At 42.5% G+C, this 22774-nt stretch overlaps 1 protein-coding gene across 1 annotated transcript in view; it reads left to right on the plus strand.

The window, feature by feature from the left end:
• Nucleotides 1-613: 613 nt before the first annotated feature.
• LOC107112580 (calpain-14-like) overlaps nucleotides 614-22774 on the plus strand; it is a 54833-nt gene continuing 32672 nt past the window's right edge. Inside the window, exons 1-9 of the mRNA XM_015413745.1 lie at nucleotides 614-741; nucleotides 8860-9220; nucleotides 10365-10434; nucleotides 10731-10852; nucleotides 12929-13065; nucleotides 13219-13393; nucleotides 15885-15950; nucleotides 18277-18362; nucleotides 20164-20238. Coding sequence (XP_015269231.1) covers nucleotides 8981-9220; nucleotides 10365-10434; nucleotides 10731-10852; nucleotides 12929-13065; nucleotides 13219-13393; nucleotides 15885-15950; nucleotides 18277-18362; nucleotides 20164-20238 — 971 coding nt within the window. The 5' untranslated portion in view covers nucleotides 614-741; nucleotides 8860-8980. The remainder of the gene's footprint in view (nucleotides 742-8859; nucleotides 9221-10364; nucleotides 10435-10730; nucleotides 10853-12928; nucleotides 13066-13218; nucleotides 13394-15884; nucleotides 15951-18276; nucleotides 18363-20163; nucleotides 20239-22774) is intronic.

Below are 22774 nucleotides of genomic sequence, written 5' to 3' on the forward strand. Positions count from 1 at the left end.
CATTTTCGGTTTATTTCTATTTAAAGAAAAGTTTTGACTTTAGCTTTTAAAAGATTTCTATGCCATGCAAAAATGAGTGAATAGCAGCGGCTATTGTTAGTATGCATATCATGCAATTAGCAGTTTATAAAAAATGGAGTTTTGGCTTGCCCCCTTCCCTTAGTCTAATTTTATTAAGTTGGAAATAACTCCTGTTGATTTCACTGGGTCCTGCTATGGTGCATGTGTGTAGGATCTCAGCCTTCATTAGCACATGGTATCTATCTGAATTCTCCATGTGAAAGGAGAAATTTAATTTTAGAGTACTGGACTTAAGTTGGATAAGCACACCCATCATATAATGGCAAAAGGGCATACTGAAGAATCTCATGATTATGAGATTTGACTAGAAATACAATTAACAGTAAACAGAGGAGGAAGTGCTTTTTATCTGGGGCAACAGATGTGTCATTTTCTGATGATCTGACTTGTTCTTTCAGGTAAGTCAGGTGACTGATGCAGAAATACCAACTACTGTGACGCCTCCTTGCCAAGGTTGTCTCCTGCCTTCCACTATATTTTAAGTAATGGGTGGAGATTAGTTCCTTGATTTGCACGTAGAGAGTGTGCATACACATATATGTTTAAGGAAGAGAAGTCATTACAGCATCGCGGCTAGGAAAAGCTACAACTTAAGTGACATCCAAGAACAGCAGAATTTGTTTCTAGCTCTTGGGATCCGAGGAAGCTACTGGGAAGAAGGTAAGACATTTCAACCTTTCTCTGCATATTTCGTGTAGCCAAAGACAGGCTTTTAGTAGATGGCATCTATATTGCTGTTGGTAAATTAGAGTTTAATTTTAAAATCCAGAGACCAATGGAGTTGTCTGGGTTTTCCTAAGGAAGTAAAACAGACTAGTGAACTGAATCACAGGCAATTAGGTATTGTCAGAGGAATGGCAAGGTGCTAGTTTCCTCATATACCCTTCAAGAATTGGGTGATATTAAAAAATAGCGATTCTAAAAACCCCAGAAACTTTGAGGCAGGCATTTCTCCACTTCCAGTTCTAGTTGGGTTTCACTGAATAAGGCATTAAAATAATTCTAAGGCATTAAAATAATTAAAGCTAAAGAAATGTTGTATAGCCTAAATTGGAAGTTCATTCATTTGCCTTCCTCTTCTTCTTGCCCCCAGTCCTGTACTTCTTTAAAAAGATCCCGATATTCTGTATGATGTAGGCTCAGCCCAGCACTGCGGCTCTTCCAGGTCTTTCTCCCCCCTTTCTTCTTCACAAGCTTTCTCCTCCTTCCCATAAGACCAAGAACTTATTATTGTCCCCAGGTGCAGGGCTAACAGGGCTGAATTCCAAACAGTTAGTATTTTACAAACAGGGCCTGCATATCCTGTACACATGCTGATTTTGAGAGGGGTTGATCTGAGCATACAGAAATGTGCAAATGTTATTTCAGGATAAAGGAAGTGTAATTAATTGGTCAAAGAGGAGAAAAAAAGAAGAGTCATGGTGTGAAGATGCTCTGCCCTAATTATCCAGGGCGGCAGCTTGCAACATGTCTTGGCCATTGGTTCATATAAAGTGTTCATAGTATTTCATGTCTCATAAGTCAGATTCAATTTTGGTTTAGCCTAGAAGGGTGAGATGTATTTTTTTTACTCACTTAGCAGCAGAGGAATGTAATCCTTGTGTTAAAACCAAAATACTCAGAGGTTTGGGGTCAACTGAGTCTTCAGGTGCAATACTCCGCCCAGGATACACGTGACCCCAGCAGAGCAGTCCTATATAGAATTACACCCTTCTATGGCCATTGACTTCTGTGGGCTTAGAAAGGTTAACTCCGTTTAGGATTGTAGCTAAATAAATCCATTTCCACTTGGGACACCCTGTCTCTTTCTACCAATACTTACAAGTATGACATTTTCATGGGGGTAAAACCCCCACATCATTAACCATGCTTAAGAAAATTATCGAGAGCTGATGTTGTTGATAAACACACATAGGGCTTGATCCAAGTTACTACCAGCAGAGTGAAGCTAGCAAAGCAGGACATCCCTGACTCCGCACTCCTACTGCAGTCCACTGAGCCCCAAAATTATGTTCCTGGGTGTCAAGGGATGCTCAGGAACAGTGCCAGGGATCTGCAGTAAGAGGGGGAAATAGGCAGAAGCCCTTGCTCTGCTAACAGAAGGTCTCTTGGGCCACTGTAAATGCTTATTGCACTAGTGGAATGGCATCTCTGAATCAAGCCCACAGGCCATAGGTTTGTTGATGTTTTGTTATTACAATTTGTTGGTGAAAATCTATAGGCTACTTATGCATGGATGCAGAAAGAAAATAATTAGAAAAATGAATGGGGAAAGAGATCTGTATTGAGATACTATGGGGGGAAATGGGAACATGTCTTGTGTTTTTTTATTATGAACCAATCAAATTAATTGCTTGAAATATCAGGGCATGCTTTCTAGTTTTACACATATGAGACCGAAGGGTTCATTTGCTGATAATGTTTGGAAGAGTGATAATTAATAGAAAATCTATGGAGATTTGATCCATTTGGGATATTAACTTTGTTTAAAAGAGCACAAGTTTCTTATTGGAAATTGATTAGCAGTAGTGAAGATTATAATAGCAAAACATTAGGAAACAAATAGTTAATTGTATGCTTCCAAAATGCCAGAGGGTAAATTTGTGTGTAGCAGAGAATTAGATTTTTTATTAAACCTTGGGGTGGGGGATAGGAATTGTGAAAATTTTTGAATTGGCTAAACATTTCAGTTATTGAAATAATCTTTGCAATTGCCCCTATTAAGAGGATATCTCTTTTTTCCTGGCAAAACACATTTGCTGTGTTCATACATGTATGTGTGCACACTTGCATATTTTCTGGCAGAAAGGCTTGAGATACAGGACTGAGATACAGGAAAAACCAAAACATTTACTCAAATGCACACATGCACCAAAATCTCATCTTATATCCACTGAACTGTCTTTATAATTTATGAAAGAATTACTGGACACACCTTAAATGGGGATTATTAGTGGACTGTGAACACTCATGTTTGGGTGAGGGAGCAAATGGATTGGATCCAGCAGAGGATCCATGGATGGGAGAGACTGATTTTCACTGATTCCCTAGCCCTACTGCCGACCTCCAACTCTCCTGTAGTGTTTTTTGGGGGGGTGGCTTATCCATCAGGAGCATCATTTGCCTGGCACTTTAGGCTGCAATGGAAGGGAGAAACTGAGAAAGTCATGCTCTGGAGACAAAAATGCCTTCCATCCACGGAAATCCTCCGTAGGATCTAAGCCATTGTCTGGCATTTCTCAACAGATCAAGTTGATGTCTACAACTTACTTTGATTTGCATAACAGTTAGTAATTATTTTTGGATTGAATTGAACTTTTAAAGATTATATTCAAGGTTGTTTGATTTGTATACTAAACTCTTCAAGAACTATCTCTATATGCTTTCTAAAAATACTATTTCAATCTTGTCCTGTGGGTTTGATAGATATGAATTAATTCTTACTGCCCCAACATGGATGCGGTATTAAAGGGGAATGATTAAATTTAATCTGTGTACATAATTAGATCATCCCTCTTTATGTTTAGTATTGAATCTGTTTACCTGGATGGGTATTTCTTAGCCCACAAAAGATGTGATTGTTAACTCTGATCAAACTGATCTCTGTTCTGGGTCATGCAGTTATCAAGAGCAACTTCTGCCTCCATTGGGTCAGTCCAGTTTCTAAGGAAGAGTCAGAGTAGAGTTAGCAGGGGCATCCAAAGGCCTGTTCAGATGCTCTTCAATCCTGGGATTGTATATTTGTATGTGTTTGGTATGTCTTCGTGCTATAGTTAAACGAATAAAATAAAGAATCGGGGAGAAAAAATCCTGGAATTCCACGCTGAATGAAAAATAAATGGGTGGGCTTGGGCTAGGCCCATAGCCGGGGGGGGGGCATTTGAGGTGATGCTCCCTCACAAATGTGCCCTGCCCCCTCACTGGGCCCTTTCTCCAGCTTATTTTTTTATTATTTTCGTGACATTGTCCCCCCCCCCATTTTTTTCTGGCTACGGGCCTGGCTTGGGCTCATTTGCTCTCTCCACACCCTTCTGTTCCTCTTAGGGTTGCCAGATCCCCTCACTGCTCTGGTGGGGGGATTTGGAGGGCATTCTAGGGGTGGACAGTGATGTTGCATGGGGGATGCTCTGGTTTCTGGGCAAACTCTATGGTAAAATTGGGCTTAAACCATAGAATTTGCCCAAAAAACAGAGTGTCCTCCCGTGCAACGTCCCCAGTATGATAGGGGCAGGGTTTTTCTTGCCAACCAGCTGGTCTGCTGTGGAGCCCTGTGCGCAAAAAATCTACTTTGTGAGCTAAAATTCTACTTTGTGAACTTAGAGGGAACACTGCTGGCAACCCTAGTTCCTCTCATCACAGATGAATGAACTAGAAAAGACTACATTTATTTGAATGTGCTGGAGTTTGTGAGGTAGAACCCATCTTTCTAAGGAGATATATTTTCCAAATTAGGCAAATATTATGTGCAGATAAATATGGGTCTCTTAATTCACACATTAATTCACACCAGTGGTAATGTGGGTACAGTTTGTAGGAAAAGGGGGATGCTTAAAATCTTATCCAGGTGGAATCATGAGGTCAAATCAGTGTTCAGGCCCAAGAGTCATGAGTTTCCTTAAACGTCCAAACCCAGCTACTGTCAGAGACAGAATATTTTAAAATGTCCTGTTGATCTGACCACATGCAGTTATGGCTTGGCTTTTTGTAAGGAGCTGCCAACCAGTGTTCCCTCTAAGCTAGGGCTGCCAAATCCCCCCGAGGGGCGAAACCCCCCCGCCCCAGAGGCCCGTTCCCCGACGCCGGGGAATTGGGCCCCGGGGGGAACCCCGCCCCAGCGTTTACATCACAGGGAAGTGACGTTATGACACTGAGCATGCTGGGGGCGGGGCCACGGCCATACAAGGAAAAACTCTATGGTTTTCCCTTGTATGGTCATGGCCCCGCCCCCAGCATGCCCAGCGTCATAACGTCACTTCCCTGTGATGTGCATGCAGCGCGCGCACGCCAGGAGCCGAGCTGGAGTCTCCTGCCGGAAGGGTAAGTGCCAGTTGGCAACTCTACTCTAAGCTGAGTTAGTGTAAGCTAGCTCACAGTTTTTTAAGCCTCTAGCTCACACATTTTTGTCCTAGCTCAGGAAGAAGGGCTCCAGAGCAAACTAATTTATGCAGCAGCCAAATCGCTCGCTCACAACTTTAATGCCAGGAGCTCACAAAGTAGAATTTTTGCTCACAGGATTCCACAGCTTAGAGGGAGCATTGCTGCCAACTTGTGTGGTAGTACACGATTCTATCTTCAGTTTGTTTATTTAGAACATTTATATACATTCTCTCCAGAGAACCTGCTCAAGGCAGTTCATAAACATGATAAAATCTTAAAACACCATAGCCAGGATTATTTGACTTCTGCAGCTAATATATTCTCATAGTTTTTCATTTAGTCTCATCAGTGCTGTTGCCTCCCAAATAGTCACTGTTTCCTTATATCCTGTGAGGCATATCAAGTCTAACTTGTTTTCAGGCTAAAATGTAATAAATCTCATGTCTTTAGAACTCTTGTATTTACCGTAAACCACACACCCAACTTCATGCACATTTGTCCAACAGACACTGAAATTAATATTTATTTTTCTTAAATACAAAGGAAACTTAAGTTTCCCAAGATTGGTTTTAATGTCAGAGAAACTTCTACTTATTTCGATAGGTATCAATCCCAGTTCTTAAATCTTAGTGCAATTCCAATTTTACAGATGGGAATGAGGATTAAAAATTTGATATTTTAAACTATTAAAGATATTAGGAGTATGGACTGTTTGTAAGCTAGATTGTCTTCGGTCTCTTCCAACTGTCTGATAAGAGATAAAATATCATTTGAAACAAATCCACTGAATTATTGTATGCTCTAGAATTTTATTTCAGACTTCCCCAGTCTATAGTAATATCATTACTTTATAATAATAGTTACAGTCTAACAGTCATAAAACTGTTAGTTGCCATAAATTGAACCATGTTTGATAATCAAACCATGTACATAATGGCAACGCAAAAGAAGAAGAAAGGTACCAATTTTGTTATTTTAATGTGTCAGTTTTATAGATGCTCAAATCTGTAAAGAAGCTGAAGTCCAAACAAGAATAACTTCTTATTTGCTGCATTCACCCCTATTATTCTGAATTCAGATACTGATCCTTAAATGTGCTGCTAATACAATATTCCATTGCTTTTAATTTTAATTTTTAGCTTTTGTAGCTACAGAGAAAATTTCTGAAATGTGACCATACACTTAAGGATCAACAATGAAAAGATTAATAAAAGAAATCTCCGAAATATTACTTTAATCAGTATAAATGTTCTTAGAAGTCATGGGGGGGGGGCAATATCTGATTTGAATATACTTGGAATTAACATAGCCAGGAATACCTTCTGAAGCACTCAGCACATATGTTTAAATAAAAGTCACCAACTACTCCCTTTCCCCTTTTAATTAAAAAAAAGTCCAGAAGGAGGAAAAGACACAGCAAACACAGGTCAGAGTCTGAGTAATAGAACAAATATTTCTCTGATGATGTTATATGCATGACTTCTTAGCCGGCTTTCCCTTGTCACACTGTTTTATTTACTCATTAAGAGCCATATTCTTTACCCAAACTGACTTACCAATTTGGTTTCATTAGCAAATTCCAGTGACTGCAGTGTAATTGAGGTGTGAATTAGATTTTGGGTTAGTAGTACACATGCATTCACTAAATGTGATCTCAATAGCACATGCTGGCCAAGTTTTGGAAATTCATGAAATGGACTGCTTGTGGCACCTGGAATTTTCTACTGAGTAACTTTACTGTTTCTATCTTAAACATTCTTTAGATTCCCCCCCCTCTTTTCAATACAGTTATTTCAAAGGGTCCTTTTAGAGTAGGTTTGCCAACTCTAGATTGGGAAATTCCCAGAGATTTGGGGGTAAAGCCTGGGTAGGGTGGAGTTTGGGGAGGGGAGGGAACTCTGCTGGGATATGACACCATAGAGGCCACTCTCCAAAGCTGCCATTCCCTCCAAGGGAACTGATCTCTATAGTCTGGAGTTCTGAACATAAGAACATAAGAGATGCCAATGTTGGATCAGGCCAAAGGCCCATTCAGTCCAACACTCTGTATCACACAGTGGCCAGAAATACCAGTGCCATCAGGAGGTCCACCAGTGGGGCCAGGACATTAGAAGCCCTTCCACTGTTGACCCCCCCCCAAGCACCAAGAAGACAGAGCATCACTTGCCCCAGAGTCCCTATCTATACCTTGTGGCTAATAGCCACTGATGGACCTCTGCTCCATATGCTTATCTAATTCCCTTTTGAAGCCGTCCATGCCTGTAGCTGCCACCACTTCCTGTGGCAGTGAATTCCAGGTGTTAATCACTCTTTGGGTGAAGAAGTACTTCCTTTTATCCGTTCTAACCCGACCGCTCAGCAATTTCATGGAGTGCCCACGAGTTCTTGTATTGTGAGAAAGGGAGAAAAGTACCTCTTACTCTGCCTGCTCTTCTGTTGGAATTCTAGGAGAACCCCAGGCCCCACTTTGAGGCTCGCAATCCTAATTTAGAGAGATTGTAGGGATACGGGATGGCATTTTAGCCTACGTGTGATTATATTACTCAGCATCATCTACATTTCTGGATCCCACAATGGTTTTACACATTGGCTATTATATCAACTTTAGTAGGTATGAAATGCATAAACTGGGTACTAGCTATGGCTGGCAGGTGGGAGGACAAATGAAGATTGTTTGAAGCTCAGCAAGTCATATCTAGATGGGAGACGTCATGGGTGCTTATATGTTCATTGCCTTAGAGTTGCATTGTGGAAGAAAATGTAATAAATAAAGGGATAAATCCCCTTCTTCTTTATTGGTAAACCTGCCTTTTTGCAATCTGATCTTGATTATATCCAAGAATAAGTTTGCAGATTTTGGCACTTCGCTACTTGCACTGGTATGCAATTTCGATTTAGATCCTGAAATGGCTTTTGAAAGGGATTAGACACATTCACTGAAGACAGGTTTTGTTAATCAGCCATGACAGCTAAAATCTTTAAGCACCAGAGGGGGTAAAGCACCTGATGTCTCAAACTCAGGAGTTTGGCAGTGGAAGGTGCAGCACATCTGCACGTAATACTGGAAGGTCTATGAATAGAGCTCTTGGTGCTTTTCCCCTTTAAAAATCAAACACAGAGTTCCCTGATTCTGATGGGCACTGTGACACAAAAGAAAGAAGTCTTTTAGATGTCCCCATGCACCATTTTACCAACCTGAAACATCTCTGGGCAGCCACTATTTGCCTCACTGGGGCAAACATTCTGGTACCTGCCTCTTGGCAGCTTGCAGAGAGAGAGAGAGAGAGCGCCAAAGGCCTGGTCACAGCTGGCCAAACTGGCCTCGAGAAAAATTGCTTCCTGACCCCAAAGTGGTGATCAGCATTTCCTTGGGCGTGTAAGAAAGGGCCATGAGAACTAAGCACTGAGGCAACCCTTCCTGCCCTCCCTCTCATGATCTGCCAAAATTCAAAGAATGCATGAGGGCATCTTGACATACATTGATCTTCCACACATGGAACTACTAGTAGCAGAGGAAGTGAGTGCTGCAGCCAGAGAGGTGCGTGAGGTGTTGTAAGTGTTGTAAGATCCAAGCCTATTTATCTATGGTAAGTTCTTCCCTCCTTTAAACATTTGCAGCTTTTTTTGGCATCTCTTAAACATCTAAAACTAAACAAAGATGTCTGGGTACATGTTTTCCAGTCATTTTTACCAGGTTTCAGCTGTACGGATGGAGCCCTATCCCTTCACAAAGGAGTAAAGAAAAATATTCAAATCTCTGAAGTATTCTTAGCAGGGAACTTCCCCCCACCACAACACAGCCATGCCCTTTTGGGAGTGGGTTGCACGACGGGTCAAGAAGCAACCGCGGTCTCTGTGCAGAAGGAGAATGTTCCAAAAGTCAAGTAGTCTCCGCCAGCAGGATTACCAGACTTTACTTGAGGAGTGTTTGAAGAACAAATGTCTCTTTGAGGATGAGAACTTCCCAGCTGATATGAGATCCATTGGAACAGGGTCGCTCCTTCAGAAACTCCCTCAGAAACTCCAGTGGAAGAGGCCACATGTAAGTTATGGGATCTTATGGGAAAGAATGAAAGACTGATACACTAAATAGACTTTTTACTTCACAGGCTTGGAGCCCAGCTAAATGTGACAGCAAACTTGTGGATGCTGTGAGTTTGCCATTGCCATTTTATAGTAAAATGGCACAAGGCCTGCTGAATCCAGCCCTCGTGGAATTTTAAAATCACCGTGAAATGGCAAACGCAAACACATGGCTGCCATGTGTTTGCTGTCATGGTTAACTGGGCTCTCAGAAGACTCTTCCACACACAGGGGTTGTGCATGTCAGGTTTTCTGAATCACAGGTACACCAGGAAAGCACGCAGGACAGATCACCATGTGATTTGCTGTCAATTCAAATAGAACAGCATGGGTGATATAGTCCATATTTGACAACTGCATGCAGTGCTAAATCCCTGCACTGCTTGGGGCTTCCTCCTAGAAGTACCTCCTGCCCACACATTGTTTTCTGCACAGAACTCACATGATTTTTAGCAACCTTGAACCACAAAGCAAAGCAAGGTATAACTATTTCATATGTAAATAAACAGGATGAGCAGGAGGAAGTGGAAGTATGGAAAGACAGATGTAATGAACTCCAGCAGCATAACTCCTCTTGGGAGGCGAGGGGAGCAGGCAGAATAAAAGAGTTTGAATAAAATAGGAGAGAAGCAGGTGGGATGGTGAGAAAAGACAGTGGTGTAATTTGAATGATTTAAGCACTGAATTGTGAGGTTTGCAATTTTGCATATTTTCGTTTGATTTTGCATTGTTGTGACCCACAAATCAGTGTAGGAGTTCCTTCCAGTTTACAATCCCAGGGGTGGACAGGAGGCCCAGTTTTTATCATTACATCTTGAGTACAGAAGCATCAAGAAGCAGAGAGTTGTCCAGAGTAAACACTGAGCGACTGGGGCTATATTTTTAGCTCAAAGGAATTACTTTTTTTTTTTACCGGCAAGGCGGGGTATAAATTGGAAATAAATAAATAGAAATAAAAATAAATTATGCTGTCACAAAAATGTACTTTGGCCACAGGGCATTGTTCAAAAATGATTTCACAGGCCTCATTTATGCCTTGCAGTTTGGAGCATAAGACTGTGGCTTAGCATTTCTTTTAAGATAGTCACTTTATTTTATTCCAGGAGCTGCATGAGACTCCAGTGTTTTATGATGCAAACACCAAACGCCTTGCTCTGTGTCAAGGACTGATAGGTATGGGCTCCCCTCCCCTTGTTACGGCTATGGTATATGGTGTATAACAACTGAAAGAGGATATCTGAACTGTATTGCCAGCTCCAGGATGTACTGGTTGGGCAAACAAGGATCATGCTGAATGTATCATTTCATAAAAAGATTTACTTTCTGGTCTAATTTTAATTGCAATAAAGTCATTTTAGATGCATTTACCCTAAATTATTTAGTTCCATGCTCATGGTAATAATTATCTTCTCTGAGTACTCAAAAATATTACATGCAGATTTTTTGGTCTATTTTCTTTCTTGGTACAGGAGACTGCTGGTTTTTGGCTGCCTTGGAAGCTTTGACTTTTCATCAAGATATCTTGTCTCAGGTAGTGCCACAGAACCAAAACTTTGAGAGGAAGAGGTATGCTGGCATATTCCATTTCAAGGTGGGCATCAGTCCCCTAAGGATAGCCTAAGCACTATATGTAATAGCAAACTACCTGTTAGGTATATTTTCTTAGGAGAGATGTTCAGGTATGCATAAAAATATAGCTTCATCAATTAACCAAAGGGATTAAGGAAGAAAAAGACAACAACTAAAAGTGGCCTAATGAAGCTGGAAAGTGAACGTTGAGAGCAGCTAAATGTCAGTTAAAGGGGGAAAAGGAGGGGAATTGTCCTGCAGATGCCCTGAGAACTTAAAAGGGAAAATTTTCAAGGGTGGGATGAGATTTCTGAGTTGTCTTCTCCTTGATTCCTTGGGCCTCCTTCCCAGCTAATAAAAGTCTGATAGCATAAGAAGGCAGGCAAGTCTGTTAACATTAACATTCTGTAACAATTATAAATGTGCAATTTAAGACAAAATCCAGCCTGCACACCAGTATAGTCCACATGGTTTCTAAAAAAATAAATATATGCTCTGGAATGCTAAAAGGAAGTCATTCCAATGTAAATTTTTCTTGGGATGTATGCTACTTTCCCTGCACAAAGTAAAAGCAAAAGTTAGATTCCTCATTCATAGCATAACATGATTTCAGAATGCTGTAGACTGCCAGAACTTGCTAATTTTATAACTGTGAAAATACAAAAATGACTTTATTGTCACTCAGGATACTGACAAATACAAAAATGACTTTATTGTCACTCAAGATACTGACATTTTGAACAAACAATAAAAAATGAGAGCAAACATATGGGAAGAGGAACACTTAAATTTGACATGTGCCTGAGTCAAACATAAATTTGAATACCAGTTTTCAAAACAGAAGTGACATGAACCCATTGTTTTGATCCATTTCATCTGGTTATCAGGCATGGTTATGGGACTGAAATGGCCTTGGTTGCCATGATAGATGACCTGTGTCAGGAGATGGACACTGGGAGTGCTACCCTATTAATTTCTCCCAGGGAGGTTGTGGAAACTATGAATATGTACCTGGAGGCATTATTGAGATGGATATGAAGGCTAACAAGCTGAAACTTAATCCTGACAAAATGAAGGTGTTACTGGTGGAGGGAAGTGTTTAACCCAGGAACTGGTATATATCCTGTTCTGTTCTGATTAGGGTTGCACTCCCCCTAAAGAGACGAATTCAAGGAACTGGCATTGACCTTTAAAGCCCTATGTGTCTTGGACCAGCCTCTCTGAACGACAACCTTCTCCCATATAAATCTACCTGATCTCTCTGGTTGTCTTCAGAAGCTATGCTTCAGGTACCCCCTCCATCTGAGGCTAGATGTGTGCTAACCAAAACTTTGGAACTCCCTCTTGAGGGAGATTGGTCTGTCTTCTGCCAGTTGGTGGTGGAGACTTGTTTTGTGCTGTTTCGCTTGACAGTCGCTCATTAACGCTTATTAGCCCTCCTCCCTGTTTGTTTTTATGTGTTTATATATTTTATTTAATTGTTTAAATAATATATATATATATTTATATATTAATACTGTTCTTAATGTTTGAAACATTTTAATATCTGCTGCCTTAGGGACCCTAAGTTGCTTGTAAAGGTAGCATAGAAACATTTTAAATAAATAAATGAATCTGTTGCAGCAAAAAAGATATATGACATCATAAAGGCTAACAAGTTTATTGTCGCAAGAGCTTCTGCAATCAGATGCAACTCTTATAGTGCTTTTCTAAGAACAGTTATACCCTTCTAATCCCATAAACTTCAGTGGATCTAGAAAGGTGCAACTCTGTTTAGGACTGCACTGTTAATCTTTAAGTCTGAGATATTGGATGTGGCAGACTCATCAGAGTTCCAAATTCCTATTTGAATAGTAGCTTCACTGCTTCACAGGAGACCCTTGAAACAAATCTGAGTCTCATCTAGCTTGAATTCTACTGCTCTGATTTTGTTCTTTTTGCCGGAGTCCTGATTCTGTCAGTCATAAAAGTGGCACCTTTCAGCAATGAGTCAGCAAAACCAGTGGTTTCTTTTGTCTCTTAAAAATGTTGACTACTCCTAGAAGCAGCTATGGGCTCACCTACTGAAGAAGATTAATATGTTCCTTTTGTTTCCCAGTTCTGGCATTTTGGCAAATGGGTTGATGTGGTAGTAGATGATCGACTGCCAGTAAATGAAGCAGGCCAACTTGTTTTCCTCTCATCTGTTTACAAGAACCTGTTCTGGGGAGCTCTTTTGGAAAAGGCTTATGCCAAGTAAGTATACCTGCAAACATTGTTCAAGGAATTATCTGTATATAAGATGGGACACATGACCCATCCCCAAATCTTTGGTTTTGTTCCTTGATACCTACCTTGCAATTAGTTGCCCAAATAAATGAAAAATGCTTGTATTAACTTTCTTTACAGGCTGTGTGGTTCCTATGAAGATTTACAGATTGGGCAAGTATCAGAAGCTCTAGTGGACTTTACAGGTGGGGTTAACATCACAATAAAACTGGCTGAAGCCCCACCTGACCTCTGGGATATATTGACAAGAGCAACTTACAGCAGATCTCTGATAGGCTGCCAGACCCATTTAGGGGTGAGAGTTATTATCTTTATTAATAATCACATCTGTATGCCTGATCTTCCCTCCAAAGGGCTTGGGGCAATATATCTGGAGTTTATCCCATTTTATCCTCATATTTCCCTGTAAGTTGGCCGAGAGATAACAACTGACTCCAAATCACCAGTAAATTTAAGAGTTGACCACTGATGTCTTCCGCCCCCCAGAGGTCATTTCGGGGGGGGAACGCGGGGGAACGCAGTTCCCCTGGGTGAGGTACGGGGGGCGGGGCACATGACGAAGCCCCGCCCCCTGCTTCCGGCCACCCTGCTTCCGGCCCTCATTCAGCCAGGAGGAGGCAGGAGAAGAGGGAGGGTAAGTTGCTTCCTCCCTGCCTCTCCCCACCCCTGCCTGCCTGGGGCCAGGGAGGGCCTTCGCGGGGCTTCCTTGCCCTCCTGCCGGCCTTGCAGGTCCACCGCCGGGCCCCTCATGGGGCTCGGCAGTGGAGCTGCAAGGCCGGCGGTGGCGGCCGGGACCGTTGGGGGCGGGGTGTGTGGCCTTATGACACACTTCTGGTGATGTCAGGGGGTGTGGCATATGCTAATGAGTTATGCTAATGAGTTCCCCTAGCTCTTTTTCTACGAAATGACCCCTGCCGCCCCCCCCCCACATTAACACTTTGTCTATTAAACTACATTTGCTCTTGATGAGTTAGTGTTACATAGATTTCAGATTGGGTTGTTGCCCAGAAAAAAAAATTGTCTCCTAATGTGAACCTCAAAACAATAATTTAGCTCTCCAGCCTCCATCCCTCAGTCAACTTCCATTTGTGTGTAGGCTCTCTATGGTCCTCAATACAGTTGCCAGATACTAGCACAAGGCAACCCAAGAGATCTGTAGTGGGAATAAGTCATTATACCAAGTAACAGATTCACCTCCCGCTATGCTGCTGCTGTAATCATGCACATCCCTGTGTGTGAAACGAAGGCCTGTTTAAAGCAGCAGTGTGCTGGTGGGGTGGAGTTAATGGTGAACACCTCCCCAATGTGGCATTTATAAGCAGAGTCTTTTGCACTGGGATTTGGTAGGTGTCGTCCTCAGAGGAAGATTCCCCACGGGGGAGAAAGCACTTCCAGTCTTATGAAGTCCACACCCTACCTGTATTATGGCACAGCTGAGCGTAAATTTAGGGATTCATCACTGTGCATTCAAACTGTGGCCAGGCAAATGCCACAATGAAATTCAAAGGCAATAATATCCAGCGACTGTGGTTACCCTCCAATGGTCAGAAGTCCCAAGGTACAGCAATTTGGGAACACTGCAAATAACAACCGAATGGCCTATATTTGTCTAATCCCTTTAAAACTGTTTATGTTAATATGCATTATAGCATCCCCTGGCAATAATTCTGTTAGTGAATTGTGTGTGTTGAGAAAACAGGCAATTTTATTCTTTCTTTTTTTAAAACTCAGCCTATTCATTTGATTCTGAGGTTTTTGTTATGCCGAGAGAAGAGAAAGTGAATAATTTGTCACCATTTCATCTCCTCACACCACCCATGATCTTGCAAACTCCTATTCATGCACCACCTCAGTCTTTAAAAAAAAGCACCTGAATACTTTTCTTCACTTGGCAAATGAGTCATTCCTCATAACTTCATAATAGGCTAAACAACTATCAAAGGAAAATGCCAAGAGTATGGCTTCCCCCAACCCAACTTTGTTTACATATAGGCTTCCAGAAAGCCAAAGAAATAACCAGGCAACAGATCTGGAATGTGGCCCTTCAGTCCAATAGGACCTGTTTGCAGAGGTACCCTGCTGCAATGCAGTATACTAAGAATTTTTTGCCAGCAGGCTCTCTCTCTGCCTTACAGATTCCTATACACCAGAAAATCTTCACTTTGGTATGTTTCAGTGCCTTGCCCTCAGCTTTTCTGAGATTCAGATATCTTTGCATTCCTTATTCCCAATGAATGTGCTCTTGAGACAGTTGACCACATATTATTACACTGACATACGTTGCCAATGCATTACGTTAATTTCAATAAATTCCCCAGGAAGATCAGAGCAATTCTACATTTCCTTCCTCCTTTCAAAATTCTCTAAATAAATCACTCCTAATGCAACAAAAAAATGCTCAACACGAAAGCAGATGGTTGGGTCTTCAAATAACTGACCCCCTCTATTATGAAATGTGTGTGAGAATTTTGAAATGTTGGGTTACAATGACATATGTAAGTATTTTTGTTGGTATTGTATGTGGCAGCTTTTATTGTTGCTATTGGTACTTTTTTGAGCTGATCTTGTATTGAAATAAATTGAACTGAACTGAAAAGGCCAAACGCAGAGTCTCCTAAGGAGTTTCAGTCAAGCTGCATAGGGCACTTACCCAGAGTCAAACGCCAGCTGCTTTCTCATAAATGCAAATCATGTTGCTTCATTAGGCAGCATGGAACATGTAGGGAACATTGTTTAGACTGAACATGGTTAAGCTCAACGGCTATTTTTTATATCCCTATATACAGAAAACCAGAGTCCTTGAGAATGGGTTGGTAGCGGGCCATGCCTATACAATGACTGGCATACGAAAAGTGAGTCCATATCTTTTTTGGATAGTTCCACATGGTGTTTTTTTTAAAATTGTCTGTGCTCTCATATTTCATTTGATCATGGCATTTGGGTGTGATCTAAAATGGCACCTTCCCTGGATTTATGACTGTTTGGGTCTTGTGGTATTTCTTCCCATATCTTTTATTGCCACAGGGCCTATCGAGCCAGCTTCTTTCAGCTCTAATTCCATTCTGATAGCTGTACCAGCCAGCCATCCCTTGTTTCTCCTGATGACTGACCTTCTTTCATCTTTGTGCATCTCAGTAATCTTTGGTTACGCCTCACACTTGTCCCTGTGCCAGCTGGATTCTCTGGCTCCTCCCCTCCCCTCCTTGCTGTTATTTCTTGTTGTTTTGGTCTTCCTTGGCCTGCTGTAGCCTCCCATGCTCAATTCTTCATGCACACCTTGCTGTTCCTGACTAGAAGACGTATAGGAACATAGGAAGCCCAAGAAGGGGGAGCTCATTCATTTTGCTGCATCAGTGAAAGTGCTGTCCCCTAGGAGAACTGGTTAAGACATCAAGGACGGTTTTCTTCAGTAGGTGGTCCAAGGGCTATATCAGATGCACCAAGGATCTTAGACTGAACTAGTGGTCTGCCAGAACTGGGTCTAGTGGTTGTTGCTCTCAGACAGAGATGCTGGCGCTACACAGGAGCCTTAAAGCTGGAGATGCCAGAGGGAATGTGAGACCTTCTGCATGTCAAGCATGCAAAGATAGCTCTGAGTGATGGCCCTTCTCTGAACATGACAACCAAGGCTGGGGGGCTCTCACAGGAACAGCAGATGTGTGGAACAGGTGATGGCCCTGAGGAAGCAGATATAAATGAATGGCGATGCTTCTTTGATCATTTAATTGGGTACCACTGATCAAGAGTCTCTTAGTTATAAAAATGACCTTGGACTTGAGGAGACTTTTGATGTATGTCACTGTCCTTGCTTTAAATACTGTCAAGCTTTATCGAAGATGATGAGAGCATCAAAATGGTTTCTTTTTTAGCGCTGCTCTCCTTTTAGTGACATGAATAAAACATAGAGGATAATAGCTGGGCCCGTGTGTAAATCAAGGGCTGTAATTGATTCACGAGTCTCTGTTGATAGCAGAGTCCACAAGTGTATGCTAAGCTAAGCTGAGTTACATTTATCTTCAGCAGAAATGAGAACTTGTGAAGAGCGAGCATGTTTTTCAGGTGCTATGCTTTTGGCCATAATACAAGTATAGTACACAACAAGATGAGCTGCATCTGCACATCTTTAACTGTTACCACACATGTTTATTCCCAGTACTGATAAATCTGGAAATGCTCATAAATCCTCCTATGGTGGACACCAGGCTAGGCACCTCCCACATCCAGAGGCAAAGCACACCAGCATTTACTTGAACAAATTGGCATTATTTGGCTACGTATACTGATCCACGGTCATTCTTATGATAGGGTAGAGCTCTGTTCTTCAACAATGGCCCAACAGGATTGGGCCATCTAAAACTCTCCAGCTGACTATCTGAACCTCTGCCGTTTCTTTTCTGTTCTGTTATGCATTCCCAGGGCTGCATAGGGAGGCAGCCATCCCAAACAGCTCCCAGGCGCCATCTTTCCTTCTCTGCAGCACCCATGTCAGCTGAGTAAACCTGCTAGATAGAGAGGGCTCTTTGCATTTTACCTTTGAAAACTGAATCTAGCCATCACTGATCCACCCTTAATTGATCTCGCTAAGTGTCATAATGAAGATAAAAGTAGGGATTGATAGCTGTTTGAGATTGCCTAGTCTAGAATAAAGGATGTGTCAAAAATGGGGAAATCAACATGCTTCTGAAGAGGCCTTAGGGTATGCTAAACAGTCTAATGGAAGAATAAGCTGGGTGGAAGTATTTTCGTGGACCAAAACTGGTATGGGATCAAGCATGGAGGTGATGGCAGTCATACTATTCAGGATACATGTAAAGATATGATAATTTAGTTATGGCTGCCATGAGTCAGTCAAAATGGGAAACGCTTACATGCTCTCAGAAGATGTTTGGGGTTTGCTGAGTCTCTAGTGGAGGAAAAGTTCACAGATGGGGGTGACCACAGGCACCCTTGCTGGTGCAAACTAGACAAAAAGATGATACACACAAGAGGGATTTTGTGATCAGTATGACAAAATGTGACAATGGACATAGGGAAAGTACATATTTAGGGCCCAGCTGCTGAAAAATACTGTAGGCAAAACTTGACATCTTGAATTGCGCCCAGGTTGTTATAAGCAGCTGGTACAGCTGGGCAATGAACAGTGGCCTTTGTAAAGGCAATCCATTATTGTTTTGACAGGTGACTTGCAAACATGGACCTGAATATTTAGTAAGACTGAAAAATCCTTGGGGGAAGGTTGAATGGAAAGGAGACTGGAGTGACGGGTGAGTGTTTCAATTAAGTGGGGTCTCCAAAGGGCAGCTCATGAGATACAGGTGGCTTGCAGGCTGCTACAGATTAGCTTGCACAGCCCTTAGAAGATCCAGGAAAAGATCACTAAAAGATCTACTCTAGAGTTTTTTAAATGCTTTTATTTCATAATATTTTTCTCTGTGTTGCTTAGCTGATAGCCTCCTGACTGGTACTCTTCGGAGTCCACCTTTTGTTTCTGGGGCAAAACAAAACAGGCCTGGGGGGGGGGGAGTGGCTTTGGATACTTTTCATTCTCAGAAGTAGTTCACATTAAATAAAAGTTTGGCAGGTGACCCCAGTTTACAGCAACAAAAAAGCAAAGATTTGACTGGAAGAAATCACACTGCCATCTGCTGGCAGAGCTTAATGCAAGCAATCTCGTGGGTGATGATATCGAGGTTAAATGAATTTAGGTGCACATGACTTAAAAGGTCAGGTTCATGACAGTGAAATGTTGCAGTGAGATGGTATGAAAATACTGACATCTTGTAACACTGGGTGTGCTTAGCCTGATACATTCCCAAGCCATAGTGCAAGGATGATTAAGTGGTTGGGGCACCTTTCCTATGATGAAAGGCTGAAGAGTTTGGGACTTTTCACTTCAATAAAAGACCACTGGGGGGGGCATGATAGTGGTTTACCAAATTATGCACAGGGTAGAGAAAGTGGGCAGAGAAAAAATGTTCTCCCTCTCCCAAAGTATCAGAACCCAGGAGCATCCAGTGAAACTGAATACCAGTGCCAGGAGGCAGCATCAGGTGAAGGCCTCATCCTGCATGCCCTGTTGTTGGCCCTCTAATTGTGTGAAACACAAGAATAAGAAGAGCTGGGTTTTTTATACCCCGCTTTTATCTCCCCTGAGGCGTCTCAAAATGGCTTACAATCTCCCTCCCTTCCTCTCCCCACAACAAGCACATTGTGAGGTAGGCGGGGCTGGGAGAGTCCCGAGAGAACTGTGACTGGCCCCAGGTCACACTCAGCAGAGGCTTCACATGAAGGAGCGGGGAATCAAACCCGGTTCTCCAGATTCGATTCCGCTGGTCTTGACCACTATATCATGATGGCCCTAGTCCAGGATGCTGGACCACTGGTCTTATCCAGTGGTGCTCTTCTTATGTTCACTCCTGCAAACGCATCAGGGAGAGCAGGCATGGCACAGACCTTGTAAAGGACTGTGAAGAAGGGGGAATTCCTGTGGGTGCTGCATACTAGAGTGAGAAAAAGATTCACTTGCTGAAATGACCAGGGCTGAGGCACTGTCCAAGCCATGGCAACCCTGTTCTCTGTTGCATTCATCTCCGCTTAGGGCATCCTGATCCAGTGGTTTTCAGACTTCCTTCCCTTCATGTGGCACCCTGCATGTGTCAGACTATCCACTATGGAGCCCATGTGTATTGCGGAAGATTCTGGCCAAGCATCCTAGGGGCACTACCAGTTTACACAGTTGAACTGCTGTGCACAGCAGGCTTAGCTAGGTGCCCCACCTGTGTGCCCAAGAACAAGCCCAGAGTATGGCAATTTGTCCATCACTGACAGTCTTGTCATTGATGAATCCTGAATGGCATTTTGTGGCAGCCGGGACCCGTCTTTTGTGACAATCTCCTTAGGCTTTATTTTTAGAAGACTGTTTGTTGGGGGGGGGGAAGGGGCAGGTTGACAGGGCCTGTAGATATAATTAAGGAGCCGCTATTCTCCACCCTCCCATAATTTGAGCACTGCAGAAAAGTTGTCTATAATACTGTTTCAAAAAAATCTTTTTCCTGGTCCCATTAGGTCTTGGAAATGGGAACTCCTCAGCCCCAAGGAGAAGATTTTGCTGCGCAGAAATGACGATGATGGGGAGTTCTGGTAATTTTAACGAAGTATCTTGTCACTTCTTCTTTACTTCTGCCACTTTTGACACCTAAGACCAAAGTTCTCAAATGTTCATAAACCTCCTAAAATTAAGAAAGTATGAAAAGCCTTCCGCCATTTTTCTTTGGTCAGATCCTCACATAAGACATGCATTTGGGTGGAAGGAAGCAGTACTGAAATTAATGGGATTTTCTTTCCTGCAGTGTATTTAGGAGAGGCATAAAGACAAAGTGATTGGCTTGGTAGAAGTTCACTCATGCCCGTGTCCCATGGCACTAAGATCATAAGAAAATAGGAAGGAATGACTCAGTGAAGAAGGATTGTCCTAATGGAGGGACTGGTTGGTCAGATAGATTTGCTCTCTCTTCTCTGGGCTAGTGAAGAAATTCAAGAAGACAGAGTTAGGAAGGTGCTCTACAAATGTTTCCACCAGGGGTCATTTCCTGCAGGAGTGCTCAGGAGCGGAGCTCCGGCAGTAAAGAGCCCAGGGGGTGGGCACATGCAACAAGCTCCACCCCCTGCTCCCAGCAGTCCTCAGGCAGAGCAAGAAGCAGCCAGGTAAGTTGCAGAGCCCCCCCCACCCCCCAGGTCCAAAACAGTCCAGTGGCACCTTTAAGACCAAGTTTTATTCAGGTACAAGCTCTCCCTCCTCTGTGAGGACAGATCTGCACGTTCCTCCCCCCCCCGCAATAGCTAGCAATCCAAAACAGTCCAGTGGAGCCTGAGCGATGGGTGTTGCCTTCTGACGCACTTCAGGTGATGTCAGGGGGTGTGGCATATGCTAATGAGTTATGCTAATGAGCTCCTGCACCTCTTTTTCTACGAAATGACCCCTGGTTTCTACACTTCCCGGTAAGAGCCTGTCTTATTTTTAAAATTATGAAAGTATTACACTTCTGAATAATCATTGGATTTGGTTTATGTTCTTTTTATGTTTTACTTTGTAGACACCTTGTAAACAGGCTATATGGAGAGGCAGCAGAGAACTTATCTAAACAAACTGCAGCTTTGGAGGCCCTGTACCACCCCAGCTCCAACAGTAAGAAACAGATCAAATGTCCAGATCAGTGTAGGAAGGAATTTTTCAAAGCATCCACATGATGTTTGTATCACTCCCTTTTGTTCCCCTTCTATTGCCTTTCATGGTTTCCCCTCCTTTGCACCAGTGTTTTCAGAACCAACTTGGACCTCATGCTTCCATAAATATCAAAGAATGTTAGCCCACGTGTGCATGTGGAAGTACAGATATTTTACCAGCTTTTCAAGAAATACTGGTAGTAAATATAACTCTGTCATGTTTATCAATATACCAACAACTGATTTTCTTTAAAAGCCTGCTGGCAGTGTGCATGTGTTGGGGGGAGGCAGTGCAAGGAAATGGCGAGAGCAAATGGCACCAGCTGTGGATGGGGAAGTTCAGATATCTTACTGTTGGAGCTGGGGTGGCTCAGTGCCTCCAAAGCTATAGTTTATTTAGATAAGTTCTCTGCTGCCTCTCCATATAGCCTGTTTACAAGGTGTCTACAAAGTAAAACATAAAAAGAACATAAACCAAATCCAATGATTATTCAGAAGTGTAATACTTTCATAATTTTAAAAGTAAGACAGGTTCTTACAGGGAAGTATGGAAACATTTGTAGAGCACCTTCCTAACTCTGTCTTCTTGAATTTCTTCACTAGCCCAGAGAAGAGAGAGCAAATCTATCTGACCAACCAGTCCCTCCATTAGGACAATCCTTCTTCACTGAGTCATTCCTTCCTCTTTTCTTATGATCTTAGTGCCATGGTACACGGACATGAGTGAACGTCTACCAGTACTGTAGGGACAGGGGAATGGCGGGTGGGAGAGAATGGGAAGACAAAACCTGAGATCCACTGCTAATGCCTCTTCACTGGCAGTGGTGGCAGTGAGTCCACAATAGGGAATTGTCTTCTCTTTGGAGCAGCCAGAGGAAGGGGGTGGGTGGGAGTGTGAGAGAGAGAGAATAAAATACCTTGAGTGCCAGTTTCCTGAGCTGATTCCTGGTTCCATTTTATTTTATTTATTTACATGGGATTTATATACCGCCCATGACCCCTAATGGGTCTCAGAGCAGTTTACAGACAACTACAATGTAGTAGTTAATACCTAACTAGGGCCACAATTCTCTTGGGGAAAGGATACCCTACCAGCACCCCTGCGGCTTAGTCCTTCTTCTTCTTCCATGGTGGGTTTTGCCTGAACAAGAAACAAACATGGCAGATCTGATCACATATCTCTCAGCTTCATTTCTAGGTTAGTTCATATTTACCCCTACACATATATCCCAGCAGGACTGGATTCATGAATCTTCGCATTAGCATGCAATTGTGCCACTAGATGGCAGTGTTAACATACAGTTGAATTCCGCATCTTGTCCTTCGGCTCACAAACATCCATCCACAAATACTTTCTTCGCAATTGCCATTTCTGCCCATCCTCCTGTTGCTGCTTGCTAATAATTAAGTGTGTGCTGAGCACTGACAGTGTGTCAGGCGTTGCGCAGGACAA

The sequence above is a fragment of the Gekko japonicus genome, unplaced genomic scaffold (genome assembly GCF_001447785.1).
Source record: "Gekko japonicus isolate JY-2015 unplaced genomic scaffold, Gekko_japonicus_V1.1 scaffold710, whole genome shotgun sequence".
NCBI classification, from domain to species: domain Eukaryota; kingdom Metazoa; phylum Chordata; class Lepidosauria; order Squamata; family Gekkonidae; genus Gekko; species Gekko japonicus.